Source organism: Chiloscyllium plagiosum, unplaced genomic scaffold (genome assembly GCF_037043375.1).
Source record: "Chiloscyllium plagiosum isolate Xiang-an unplaced genomic scaffold, Cpla_swu_hap1 HiC_scaffold_4, whole genome shotgun sequence".
Classification (NCBI taxonomy): Eukaryota; Metazoa; Chordata; class Chondrichthyes; order Orectolobiformes; family Hemiscylliidae; genus Chiloscyllium; species Chiloscyllium plagiosum.
Genome location: NW_028270142.1, coordinates 87,533,031 through 87,546,578, shown reverse-complemented (window position 1 = coordinate 87,546,578; position 13,548 = coordinate 87,533,031). Strand labels below are relative to the sequence as shown.

The 13,548-nt window shown below is 43.1% G+C and overlaps 1 protein-coding gene and 1 long non-coding RNA gene across 2 annotated transcripts in view; one reads left to right on the top strand and one right to left on the bottom strand.

The window, feature by feature from the left end:
• Positions 1-11,760, top strand: part of LOC148150180 (uncharacterized) — a 68,764-nt gene extending 57,004 nt beyond the window's left edge. The window contains exon 4 of the long non-coding RNA XR_015756999.1: positions 11,231-11,760. This is a non-coding gene — a long non-coding RNA (uncharacterized LOC148150180). The remainder of the gene's footprint in view (positions 1-11,230) is intronic.
• kcnq3 (potassium voltage-gated channel, KQT-like subfamily, member 3) overlaps positions 10,104-13,548 on the bottom strand; it is a 435,667-nt gene continuing 432,222 nt past the window's right edge. The window contains exon 15 of the mRNA XM_043688263.2: positions 10,104-13,383. Within this exon, the coding sequence (XP_043544198.1) occupies positions 12,637-13,383 (747 nt within the window). The 3' untranslated portion in view covers positions 10,104-12,636. The remainder of the gene's footprint in view (positions 13,384-13,548) is intronic.

The window sequence follows — 13,548 nt, the reverse complement described above, 5'->3', positions numbered from 1 at the left end:
TAAAACAGACAGTGGCCCTGAAGACATCATTAGGTTCAGCATCAGATAAACTGAGGGCACTCATACATTGGGTGCATACCTGCTGGATGGGACTCTTTTGAGTGCAAGTATTTCACCTTTGACAGTAGCAGAAAGTACACCTCTACATCATTGTTGCCACGAATGATCAGCTAAATAATTAAAATTGGTAATCAGGCATTTATGAGTAAATCCAACCTACCTCTTTGACCAAACCTTTCATCATCTGATGTAGAAACTGAGTTTCTACTGTGATATAATAGGGTTTTGCATATTATCTTGATACAAAACAAACAGCATTGGAACTTGAGAGTCATGATTTGAATGAGTTGAACTCTGGTAAGTGGAATGGAAATCAATAATACATCAACCTTACACGTATTACAGTACAACTTAGTTCAATGGAAAGCCAATTTTCAAATGTGTCTGTTTTTCTTAAGTTTCCTAATACTCTAGTAAAATGCTGACTATTTCATCAAACAATATGGCAATATTAAGATTTTATTATACATTTTGATGCCAAAGAGTGAAGTCAATGGAGATTATCAAAAGTGACATATTAGTGTTGGTGAAACTGAATACTTTGCCGTCTAATGCCCAAGAAGTAAACAGGCATGAAGATTCTTAGAAACACTAACTCTAAGATGGATCACATTTTGTTTTCTCAACTTACAGCTCAAATGGGTTGTGTGTTTAAAAAAAAGCCAGACAGGAGCAAGACATTTCTAATTTTTTTCTTCTTATAAAGCTTTAACCTTTGACATTAGATTTTGCAATTTACAGAAATAACTGAGTTTCAATTGTCAAAGAGAGCTAGCTGTATCAGATTCTTCAATTCAGTTCAAGTTTGATCTGAACTTGTGCCAATGAAAGGAGCAGTAACCCCAGAGAATTGTTGCATTCAGCAGCATAGCTTGAAGTAGTTCTTAAATATATCAAAGCAGAAGATTACACGTTGATTTAGTGAAATGTCAGGACTCACAAAGAGCTGCCTTTTTCTCTGAAATGTTGGGTACAGGCCATGAAAGCAATTACATTTCATTCAATTAGTCCAGACTGAGCCTTCCACTCACTGAGTACTCAATAAAATCACACTGTAATATGTAGAAGGTCTAAAGTTTTCTCATGGCCAGTTCAAAATATATTGAGGTATACTGTCTAAGTTTTGAAATTATCTTTCAATGTTTTTGATTAGTGCAAAAAGGAAAATGTAGCTGACACCAGCAAAAGGTCACCTGGTAATGACTAGGAACACAAAACACAAAACAACTTTCCCTCGCTTCTAGATAATGGACATGGTCTCGTTAGTTTCTCTTGTGAAATTGTTGATCTTCATTGGAATCATGTCAATCCTCCTGAACATTTCCAAATAATGACAAAAAGTTTGTTTGCAATCACAACTAGTTTATTTTAGTACTTCAATGTATTTATGCTTTCTTCACTCATTTTCTTTTTACATCTTCATGTGTGAACGTGGATAGTGGAGAGATTGAGACACAGCAATAACTGAGAGAAGGTTGGTGGAAATTTTGAAGGGTTAGCAGAAAAGGCCATTTACTGCCATTTTTCTAGGGTTTCTATTGAATGTTTGTCAAGGTTCAAATAGGAAATTGGGAGAATCCACAGGAGAGATGCCATGTGGAACTGGCAGCAGGCTTATTGGTCCAAAATTGAAAACTCAACCAATTAAAGGTCACATGAGAAAGTCCAGGAACACAAAACATAACCAATTACTCTCCCTTGCACTACTGGGGGGATTAATTACCTTGTAACAACTCAATGTTCAGCTGGGCTGAATATTACTTTATTTGGCAAGGTCAGAGTTGAGTCTTTTTGGAGGGTTTTAGCTGCAAGACCTAGCAGGAATTTTTGATAGGCCCTATCCTACCAAACCTGCCTCATTAGTTACCAACCACACCCTTACGGCATCTCTCACATTTGGTTTCTGTTCCAAATCGCTATGTGCCGTTCCCATAACAGCTCACCACTCAGCAGATCTGCCAAAACACCAGCATCGCCATTTTTAAAAGCCTGTTGTGTACTGTCATTCCAAAGCTATCCAGCTCAATCATGGACATAGTCTAAAATGTCCGAGAAGGGGAAAATGACACTACATTTCTCCAACAGATACTGGAGGCCTTGGTGGGTGAGCTGGTTTAGAGGAGAGGTGTCCTCTTCCTGCAGAGCCAGCAGAGGAGGTCAGGCCATCTGACCCTGCCAGCCTGGTCTGAGATTGCCAACTTGGTTAGCACCATCTCCAGGACACAGAAGAACAGCCAGCGATGCAGTAAGGTCAATAAGCTCCTTGTTCTGCCTGAGTAAGTGCCATCATCTTTTCTCCCATACCTCTCACACTCACTCTATCTCTGCTACGGCCCTACCTCCCCCCAAGGCTCATACTCTATTGTCTTACTATTGCCTGCCAGAGCCTCTCTCACTTGTTCTCGCCCACTCACAGTCCCATACCTCTTCAGTCCTTTTTGACACTTCAGTACCTCACCACCATCGTACCACCCCTGACAGGTAAGCCATTTGCTGCAATCTCACTCATTTTCCCTGCTCCCAGCTCATAAGATGGTATATAGTGACTGTACAAAGAACACCCGCTTCATCACACCCTATAAGGAGAGAATCTTGGTCATTGCAGGGGAAGACCAGGACCACACCTGTGGGGATGTCAAACCTTCCATGTCCTGCCAATCGAGTAAACACTCACATTATCCCTGCTGTCACTCTCATTTCTAACTACTAGCTGCGACACTTTCTTTCTCTTTTGTCTTCAGTCCCAATAGCCTCCTTGCAATATCTGCGGAGAAATGTATGGCTGCCCCAGAAGTGCACTCCTGAGCCTCTGAGGCTGAGAATACCAGGCGGCTTGAGTGTGGGAGTCAGGTCAGGGTTGGGGGAGGGGCATAGACTTGGAAAGTATGGGAACACAATCTGGTGAGGACCTCAGAGCAAGAGATCTGCAAACTAGCCAAGGAAAGCTAGTTTGTTGGCGCCTTGGAGGAACCAAGTACCCGCTCATCCCCAGGCAGATGTCCCTGTGGAGTCAGGAATAGTGACTTCATTTGAATGCACAGAGTGGAATAGCAGACAGGCATATGGAATGCAATGGCACTTACTGCCCAGAAACTATACCTGTGTAGTGAAGCATGTGAGTATCTGGTTGCTATGGAGAGTCAGACCCAGCATGCTCAGGGGCTGCACAGCTGAACTCTTTCACTCTGGCCATTGGTCCCAAGCACCAAAAACAAAATCTTGGGGATGAGGGAGAATCTTGACCCAAGACCAATTATCCTACCACACCTCGCCCCCTCCTCACGAGGATATAGGACAGTGCCAGCCAGAGATGGAACCTCACACTTCCCTTTCCATGGAGAACACTGCAAAGGAAGCTCCATCTTACCTGCTGCCTTCTGATTCTTGGAATTTCAAGCTGATAAAAGTTCAATTTGCCTCAAGAAAACCCTCAAATGTCCGGCCCATCTACACACAAGTGCCTTGGGATGGCCTGACCAAACCTCCACACCAACAGGCTCAGTGGCTGAGCAACATCACCCCCTCACCCCCCACCTCCCTTGCCCCACCCCAGCTACTGAACCAGGGAGTACACTGAGATATAACAGGAGGGAGAGAAAGAAGGAAACATACAAAGGATGCTTTGGTGGCGTGGGTGGAAAGGATTTGTACTTCACTCTCAGTGTTTACATAAATGTTCCTGACTTTAACTTCATCCGATTGGGAGTCTGTGTAGGCGCTAAATACATCTTCGCACCATCCACAGGCATTTCATGCTGCAGGTGGGGCTCCATGGATGGTGGCCTATGTTGACACCCTACTGCACTGTTTGGAAGTTAGGGGAGCAATGTGTACACATGGCATTGGGTCACCTTTATCCCTCCACATTTAATGCCCCTAATGTTTGGCTGCCTCTGTCAGCAAAGGTGTAACTGACAGAGAGTTATCCATCATTGGCTGTGCTAGAGAGATGCAACAGAGAGAGGGCTAATATTCTGGGTTGGCCAGGAGCAAGTAGCTGCAGTTTGTACATTATTTAGGCCTGTGAGAAAGTTCTTTGCTTTAAACATCTTATAATCAGGTTGAGTCACTTATCTCGACCACTCGGTATGCCTACAGCCATTTTCATTCCCATTGCACACTTTTGATTTCTAGCAATGGAAAGCAACAGCAAGCAATCCTCTGCTAGTGGTGTCCAGTCTCAGCCTGAACATATTAGTCCACGTCCACTTCCTATTAGCTTATCCTGTTAACCTCATGGACTTCACACAAGTTCCCTCCGAATCACAGAATCCCTATAGTGTGGAAACAGGCCATTTGACCTAACAAGTCCACATTAACCTTCCAAAGAGTAACCCACCCATACCCATTCTCCTACCCTATATTTACCCCTGACTAATGTACCTAACACTATGGGCAATTTAACATGACCAATTCACCTGACCTGCACAACTTTGGATTGTGGGAGGAAACCCACGCAGACACGGGGAGAATGTGCAAACTCCACACAGTCGCCTAAGGCTGGAATTGAACCTGGGTCCCTGGCGCTGTGAGGCAGCAGTGCTAACCACTGAGCCACCGTGCTGCCCCAATCCATCTACACATCAGCTTTTAGGCAGCTGCCCACCTATCCTCCCCAGCCCCTGGAAATATAAGGTGACCATGCCTACTGTGGTCATTCACTGCCCCACACCTCAAAGTCAAGGAGTTCCTAACTGTGAAAGATATCTGCAAACTCCTGCATTAAACCCTCTTCAGCCATGCTTTCCTGTACTGCTCTTGTAAATTCAGCTGCTCCCATTCACAATTGTGCTGTGCCATGCAGCCCCAGTCTCAAAGGTCCTCATTTGAGGACATGTGACAGTAAGGCGAATTAGTTTTTGTGGATGGACCTAGGGACTGACCATGGCCCACATCTCACTAGACTTCTCATCTGATTCTTCTCACTATACATCTCACCATAGAGCAAGTCGCTGACTAACTGTATTCGAGTATTTTAATTCCTAGCCTATTTTTCTCCAATGACTTCTCTTGGCCCTCTTCCCAAGTGGATGCCATTCTGAGGGTGTGCTCCTCTATTTTCTAGTTCATTCTCCTCAATTTTCTAGTTCATTCTGCCATCTTTCTCCTCACTCCAGCTGACAAATTATGATGCTGCTGCTGCTTTGTCAAGGGCCGAAGCCTTGCTGGCTCCTGTTAGTTAGGAAGTCCCGATCTTGCAAAGCAGACTCGGGAATTCCAATTCACAACTTGTACTAAATTTGCTGATTCTCCAGCATTATCTGGAAGCATTTAGAAAATAAATGATAATCTTCAGAGCAGTGTTGTAAGCAAATAAAGAGAAAAATCACTAGGACTCAACAAAATATATAGTTTTTAAATAAAACATTTATCAGACACAAGTATAGGACATGGAAATGTAGCTCTTAGCTAAAACTGGAGGTTCGAGCAATGAATTAATGAAGCTATTCACTTTCTGATTGGTATTTTAAAAAGTACAACATGAAGATGAACACTTTTTATTCATTCATGAACTGTGGACATCACTGTCCTGGCCAGTATTTATTCCCATCTTGAATTACCCTTGAGAAGCTTATGGTGAGCTGCCTTCTTGAACAATTGGAGTCATGTTGTGCACATGAACCCACAATACTATAAAGAAGGGAGTGCCAGGATGATGGAAGGAATGTGTTGTAATTCCAAGTCAGGATGTGTTTGGCTTGAGGGGAACCTACTGGTGTTGCACTCTGCAAGACAGATCTGTGCAGATTGGAGAGGTCCCATGAGGACTTGGCTAAATATTGGATATAAATGTCCACGGATGAGGGGTGTGCACCCCTGGAACCCATGCAATGCCATTGTGTGTTGGGCAACATGGAGGCTTGGCATCTAGTTTGCTCAGGAGAAAGTGAGGTCTGCAGATGCTGGAGATCAGAGATGGAAATGTGTTGCTGGAACACATTTCCAGTAGGCGCGGTAGTAGTTTGGCGCACCGACCTCTACACCGCTGAGGCCAAACGCCAGCTTGCAGATCTCACCCACTCCAACCTCTCACCCTCGGAACGCGCAGCCCTCCACTCACTCCGTTGCAACCCCAACCTCACTATCAAACCAGCAGACAAGGGAGGCACGGTAGTAGTTTGGCGCACCGACCTCTACACCGCTGAGGCCAAACGCCAGCTCGCAGATACCTCCTCCTACTGCCCCCTTGACCATGACCCCACCCCCCACCACCAAACCATCATCTCCCAAACCGTCCATAACCTCATCACCTCGGGGGATCTCCCATCCACCGCCTCCAACCTCATAGTCCCACAACCCCGCACCTCCCGCTTCTACCTCCTGCCCAAAATCCACAAACCTGACTGCCCCGGCCGACCCATTGTCTCCGCCTGCTCCTGCCCCACCGAACTCATCTCCGCATACCTTGACACCGTCCTGTCCCCCTTAGTCCAAGAACTCCCCACCTACGTTCGGGACACCACCCATGCCCTCCACCTGCTCCATGATTTTCGCTTCCCCGTTCCCAAAGCCTTATTTTCACCATGGACATCCAGTCCCTGTACACCTCCATCCCCCATCACGAAGGACTCAAAGCCCTCCGCTTCTTTCTTTCCCGCCGTACCAACCAGTACCCTTCCACTGACACTCTCCTTCGACTGACTGAACTGGTCCTCACCCTGAACAACTTCTCTTTCCAATCCTCCCACTTCCTCCAAACGAAAGGAGTAGCCATGGGCACCCGCATGGGCCCCAGCTATGCCTGCCTCTTCGTAGGATATGTGGAACAGTCCATCTTCCGCAACTACACTGGCCCCACCTCCCACCTTTTCCTCCGCTACATCGATGACTGTATCGGCGCCGCCTCGTGCTCCCACGAGGAGGTTGAACAGTTCATCCACTTCACCAACACCTTCCACCCCGACCTCAAATTCACCTGGACAGCCTCAGATTCCTCCCTCCCCTTCCTCGACCTTTCTATTTCTATCTCAGGCGACCGAATCAACACGGACATCTACTACAAACTGACCGACTCCCACAGCTACCTGGACTACACCTCCTCCCATCCTGCCCCCTGTAAAAACGCCATCCCATTCTCCCAATTCCTTCGACTCCGCCGCATCTGCTCCCAGGAGGACCAGTTCCAAAAACGCACATCCCAGATGGCCTCCTTCTTCAAGGACCGCAATTTCCCCCCCGACGTGGTCGACGATGCCCTCCACCGCATCTCTTCCACTTCCCGATCCTCCGCCCTTGAACCCCGCCCCTCCAACCGCCACCAGGACAGAACCCCACTGGTCCTCACCTACCACCCCACTAACCTCCATGTACAGCGCATCATCCGCCGTCATTTCCACCACCTCCAAACGGACCCCACCACCAAGGATATATTTCCCTCCCCTCCCCTATCAGCATTCCGTAAAGACCACTCTCTCCGTGACTCCCTCGTCAGATCCACACCCCCCACCAACCCAACCTCCACTCCCGGCACCTTCCCCTGCAACCGCAGGAGGTGCAAGACTTGCGCCCACACCTCCCCCCTCACCTCCCTCCAAGGCCCCAAAGGAAACTTCCATATCCGCCACAGATTCACCTGTACCTCCACACATATCATCTATTGCATCCTTTGCACCCGATGTGGCCTCCTCTATATTGGGGAGACAGGCCGGCTACTTGCGGAGCATTTCAGAGAACACCTCTGGGACACCCGGACCAACCAACCCAACCACCCTGTAGCTCAACATTTCAATTCCCCCTCCCACTCCACCAAGGATATGCAGGTCTTTGGACTCCTCCATCGTCAGACCACAGCGAAACGACGGTTGGAGGAAGAACGCCTCATCTTCCGGCTAGGAACCCTCCAACCACAAGGGATGAACTCGGATTTCACCAGTTTCCTCATTTCCCCTCCCCCCACCCTGTCTCAGTCAAATCTATCAAATTCAGCACCGCCTTCCTAACCTGCAATCTTCTTCCCGACCTCTCCGCCCCCACCCCAGTCTGACCTATCACCCTCACCTTGACCTCTTTCCACCTATCACATTTCTGACGCCCCTCCCCCAAGTCCCTCCTCCCTATCTTTTATCTTAGCCTGCTGGACTAACTTTCCTCATTCCTGAAGAAGGGCTAATGCCCGAAACGTCGATTCTCCTGTTCCCTAGATGCTGCCTGACCTGCTGCGCTTTTCCAGCAACACATTTCCATATCTAGTTTGCTCAGGGCAGGCAGTAGGAAGGCAATCTACATATTAATTAGGTAAGATCTGCTGTTAATAAAGTCCTTAACCAGCATAATCTCCTTCAGAAAACAACTTGCAGTCACTAAGTGAAAATCTTGCCCCGTAGCCCTGAACTACTTGAAACACTCTGTATGTTGCTTCTGACAGTCAGATGGGCTGCAATGGATGTCTTGTGTGATTCTGTCACATTTCACAATATAGCTCACACTGTTCAGGCTCTTACAAGATTCTGCCCGAACCAACAAACAAGTTTTTTGTTTTACATCTCAATATTTCCTGGTTCCGAAGAGTAATCACAGATCTGAAATATTAACTCTGTTTTTCTCTCTCTAATAATGCTGCACTTTTTTTCCCGAACTTTCTGCAATTATTTCAGATTTCCAGCATCTGCAGTAATTTGCTTTTGGAACTGTTTTTCCCAGTATGGGGTTGAACTTCTTGGATTATTAGAACAACACTCATCCACGCAAGTGGAAAATATTTCTACCTTGTAGCTTGTGGACGGGTTTTATGGCATCTGGAAGTGACTTACCCACCACAGATTTCTCAGCCTCTGACCTGCTCTTGTAGACACAGTGTTAATGTGTAGCTATTCCAATTACACTTCTGTTGAGAGATTGAGATTTGACAATGGTCACGGGTTTTCATGTGAGAGTGGTAGTTAGATTGTTTTCTTGTCGACTTATTGCCTGCCACTTGTGTGCCATGCAGGTTACTTGATATTTAACAACAAAAGCCTAAATATTGTTCAAATCCTGCTTTGAGGGGACATGAATGGGATGGAAGACTGTCCAATCATTGGCTGGCATCCCCACTTCTTATAATGGAGAGATCACTGATGAAGCAGCTGAAGATAGTTGGGTCTAGAACACTACCCTGAGGAACTCCTGCAGAGATGTCCTGGACTGAGATGATTGACCTTCACCAACCACAACCATCTTCCAGCCATGTTGGCCAACCATGTGTGGGAGGTTGGAGACAAGATGTATAGGGATGAAATCTCCAAGAATATGTGTAACTAATATTGACAACCATAACTGTCATTACTGCCTGAGACAAAGCAGAGAGCAGCTGAGTGTGACACTGACTTTTTTTCTTATGGATGTTGTCATTACTTCCAAAAGGCTGGTTCTATTTACGCACTGCATGAATGGGAATGGCACTTAATAATGACAACTTAATCACAGCTATCTTCTCAATTACTTTCTACCTATCTATCTTAAAGTTCATTGTTATTTGCCATTGCTCCCTGCTACTTTTGTAATATAGCTATTGTCCATCTTTTCTAGTCTAAGGCCACGTCTAATCAGTGAATTCTGATAATGATAGTCACCATAGTCTCAGAGGACTGCAATCTCATTAGGGAGTGACAACTGGCAGTGATTTAATGTGAGGATCACCACACCTCAGGCAAGGTACAAGGTTGAAAATGTGGGACCTTCATGGTGACCTCAGCTGGCACAGGAATTGAACCTGTGCTGTTGGCATCACAAACCAGCTGTCCAGCTAAGTGAGCTAACAGAACCCCAATTTATGTTATGTAGTTAGAACTATTTCTTCCTGTCATTACCTTGATATGCAATTCATTTGTTTTAACCACAAGGAATTTCCGTGATTTAAAACAATAACTTCACCATGTTTAAGTGTTTCTGACAAAATGAGTCAGATCATCATAGTTTTGATAGGTTGAGATTTACTGTGAAGTCAAAATTGTCGGAACTACAGCCTGAAATTTTAGGCATCAAAAAAACATAATATCAAAACATTTTCTATTGTTCATTGGGTTGCTGAGGAATTATGAAATGTTGCAGCAGAAAAACACAGGATCTTTTAATATCCATTTATTCATAACTGATGCAATTGATAAAGAAAGAACAGAAACACTAAGCTTAAATATAGATCTAAATAATATATATTGTAAATAAACAACATTAAATCTTCCAAAAGGTTGGGCTGCTTGAAGATATACGTTACAAGAACCATTCAAATCTTTTGATTAGAAATACAGTTAACAAAACATAGAAACAGCACGGAAGGCCACTTGTATGAAAATCATGTTTCCTTCTTAATTTGAAACAGCAAACTGGAATTCAACGGTTTATAATTATTAAGAAAGATGTCTCCTGGGCAAGGCACAAATACCTGTCAGCTACTCTCAGTCTCAGTATATTGACCCCTAATAGATTGAAACATTAATACAAAATACAGTTAAAGAGTAGAAGAAAGTGTTCGTGTTACAAAAGGTATGGCAGGCCCTTTCATCCTCATTTTCCTAAAGAGACAACATCCTTTGTTTTTCTTTTTATCTTGTTGAACTATTAAAACATGTAAAACTGATATGTTGCTAATATGAGAGATCCTTGGCATGCTCGTCATTCACAGATGCTGCTATATGTACTCTCAAAACACTTCGTACACAATCTATTCCAAAATAAAGCCTTGAAGGATTATGAATTTTTCTCATTGAATTGTATTTATGCCACATAATGTTTATGGATAATAACTACATGTTTTATCTGGCTAAATCCTTTTCAGTGATGCTATAATCACATGCATTCAAATCTATAGATGGGTTATACTCTCTTAAAAGGGGTACCGTTGCAAAACGCAATTATAAATTAAAATCCATTAGCCTTATCTGCCAAATGAAAACAATGGGAACATGTATACAATTTCTTCTAAAGGAAATGGAAGCCAACATTATCAGAACGCAATGGCATTCTCGTTATTCACAGATATAATTGTGCCTTTGGAATGTGTAGCATTCACTGCTATATTTGAACAATGTCTAGGTTAATTGTACAGCTCTCTGTTGTCACTCAGTGCACTGGAGTTTTTGTTGAAGTTTTTTTTTAGACTTGTATGGTGCATACTGTTAAAATAGCTAAATAATTTGCAATGACAAGTGAATACATTAATCAACATTAACTACCTACCCTTTATTTATTCTAGTGGCTACCTTTATTTGTGCAAGTTTCCTGAAAACAAAGAACTAGAGATTAAAAAAAAATCCTTTGCAGCAGAAAAGAAGTGGAAACTCATTTACTTTTGACAAGAGAACCACAAGACATGAAGCAAACCTATTTGCATAATGCAATATTTTGTTTTCACTGGTGATATTGTTCTATGAGCCTCTAGTTTTATAAGCCATCCAGTACAATTAATTCCTCTTAACTCAAATTAGCTGATATCTGAATTAGGTTGGATTTTAATACCACATTTCCTATATTCTTTACAATTGTTAATTCTAATTATTGAATAATTCAAATATTTTGTCACAGGAAACAAATAGAGCGGGGTTATTCTGCTGATACTGCCAGCAGGAATTCTTACAATCAATTAGGTTTAGTAGAGTTTAACTAATATGGCATTAAAGATCTTGGGATGTGTTTGTGAAAGCCGTGGGATTCATACAGTATCACTTCATTGCTCTGCAAAACACAAATATTTGACAAAATAAAGAAATGTGATATTCCTGTGGTTATGCTTTCTGTCACTATTATATTTTCAGCTGCTGCAAACAGCCCTGCAATATCACAATTGATCAATGCACGACATTTAAGATATGCCAAGATAAGTGCACTTGATTAGGTGCAAAAGAGTCTGAAAAATCTTTAATAAAAAAATGGGAGGTGATGATTTGTGAAATTTGCACCAGATATGAGGTAGAACCATAATCCTAACAATATGCAGGATTATTTACCTTACTTCATCAGGCCCCTTCATGTAGCTGCTAAGCTGTGTATTTGGGGATTTTTGCATTTCACAAAGAACACGATTCTGTTTACTTTTTTTAATATACATATGGGCAGATTCTTAAATTTCATTTTTATTTAATTTTTCTTTTTTCAGAACACACTTTCACTTTTATCTATCTGTTATTAAAAGTTATAAACATATAGGTAACTCAATAGATGGCATGTGTAACAACAAGAATGTCTTGGCAAACCCTTAGGTTAATGAAGAGGACACTGTCTCTTTAAGAATTTGCTTGCAGGTTTAAGTATTGTTAAAAAGAAATGTATCTAATAATTTTCTGCATAGATTCTAACCCACGTATATTGTAGGGATTGAAATTATTTCATTATTATAGAATAAGACAGAAGAAAGGAGGCTTTTTTGTTAATATTGTTGAAAACCATGCACCTACATGCAAATCTTTACAACTTCTAAAATTTATGAAAAAATTGCTTTTGGGATATTGAAAATATTACCAGTTCTCTAGCGCAAGACCATGCATTACATGCAATTTTGCCAGTGAAATGCATTGTAACAATAAGCTGTAGGTGTGCTGCAGGAAGCAAGAAATGTGAACCGTTTATAGTGACTGTACATTTATGAGCCATCCAGTGACCCTGCTAAGTTGGCTTATTTGTTGTAGGCCATATGTTGTCAGGAAGTCCCTCCCCTGTTGATGACAGAGGTGCAGAACCACATGGTGTGTAAGGATCGGTATCTGTGTCGGTCTCACCCTCTGCTAAATGAAGTTTTGATTTTGGCCAACTACCTCCACCATAAATACCAAAAGTCAAGTCATCCTTTGATTGGGAGATGCTGAATCCACTGGGGGAACGCTCTAGTTCCTCATGGTTGACTGAAAGGAGAGAAATCGGAGTATCGCTGTCTCTTGTGCTTCTCCCATGCCTCTGTGATAATTTGTCAGAAAAAGGACTTGCTCGCTCTGCTCCTTGATAGCTGGGACATATGTTACCATCACTGTCTGTCAGCGAGCTTATTGGCAGAACTGTTGGTCTTTCAGTGTAAGATGGAGCAGGAGGTGGAGGAAATCTTGATAAGTCAGCAGCTAAAGTTGAAAATTTTGTACTTCCTGGACTCTGTCTGAAGAAACTAAATGGAGCAACAGAAGAAACTTGGACTTGATAACAATTCTGAGGAGCCATATACGTGCAGGCATCAGGATAGTTAGAGATTACTCTTTTAATCTCTGAGTATTTGTCTTCCACCTTATCCTCAACTGGACTTTGCTGAACTGATGTCCCTGCCCCTCTTATTGAATAGTAGCCAGTTGATCCGGACTGTTGGGTATTCATATGTTGAATATGCATATCCACAAGGAAGTCAATCTTTTTCTCCATTCCTTCCACCTGTGAAGCAGGAAATGTGATCATCATAAACGTTGTGGACACCAGTAAGTAGATGACACGTGTCAGCACATAATGAAGATATTTGACATTTCTTCATAGTTTTTGCCTTCAGTGGTTAAATTTTGTAACAGATTCTCCTTTTCTAAGCCTACATGTATTCTGTTC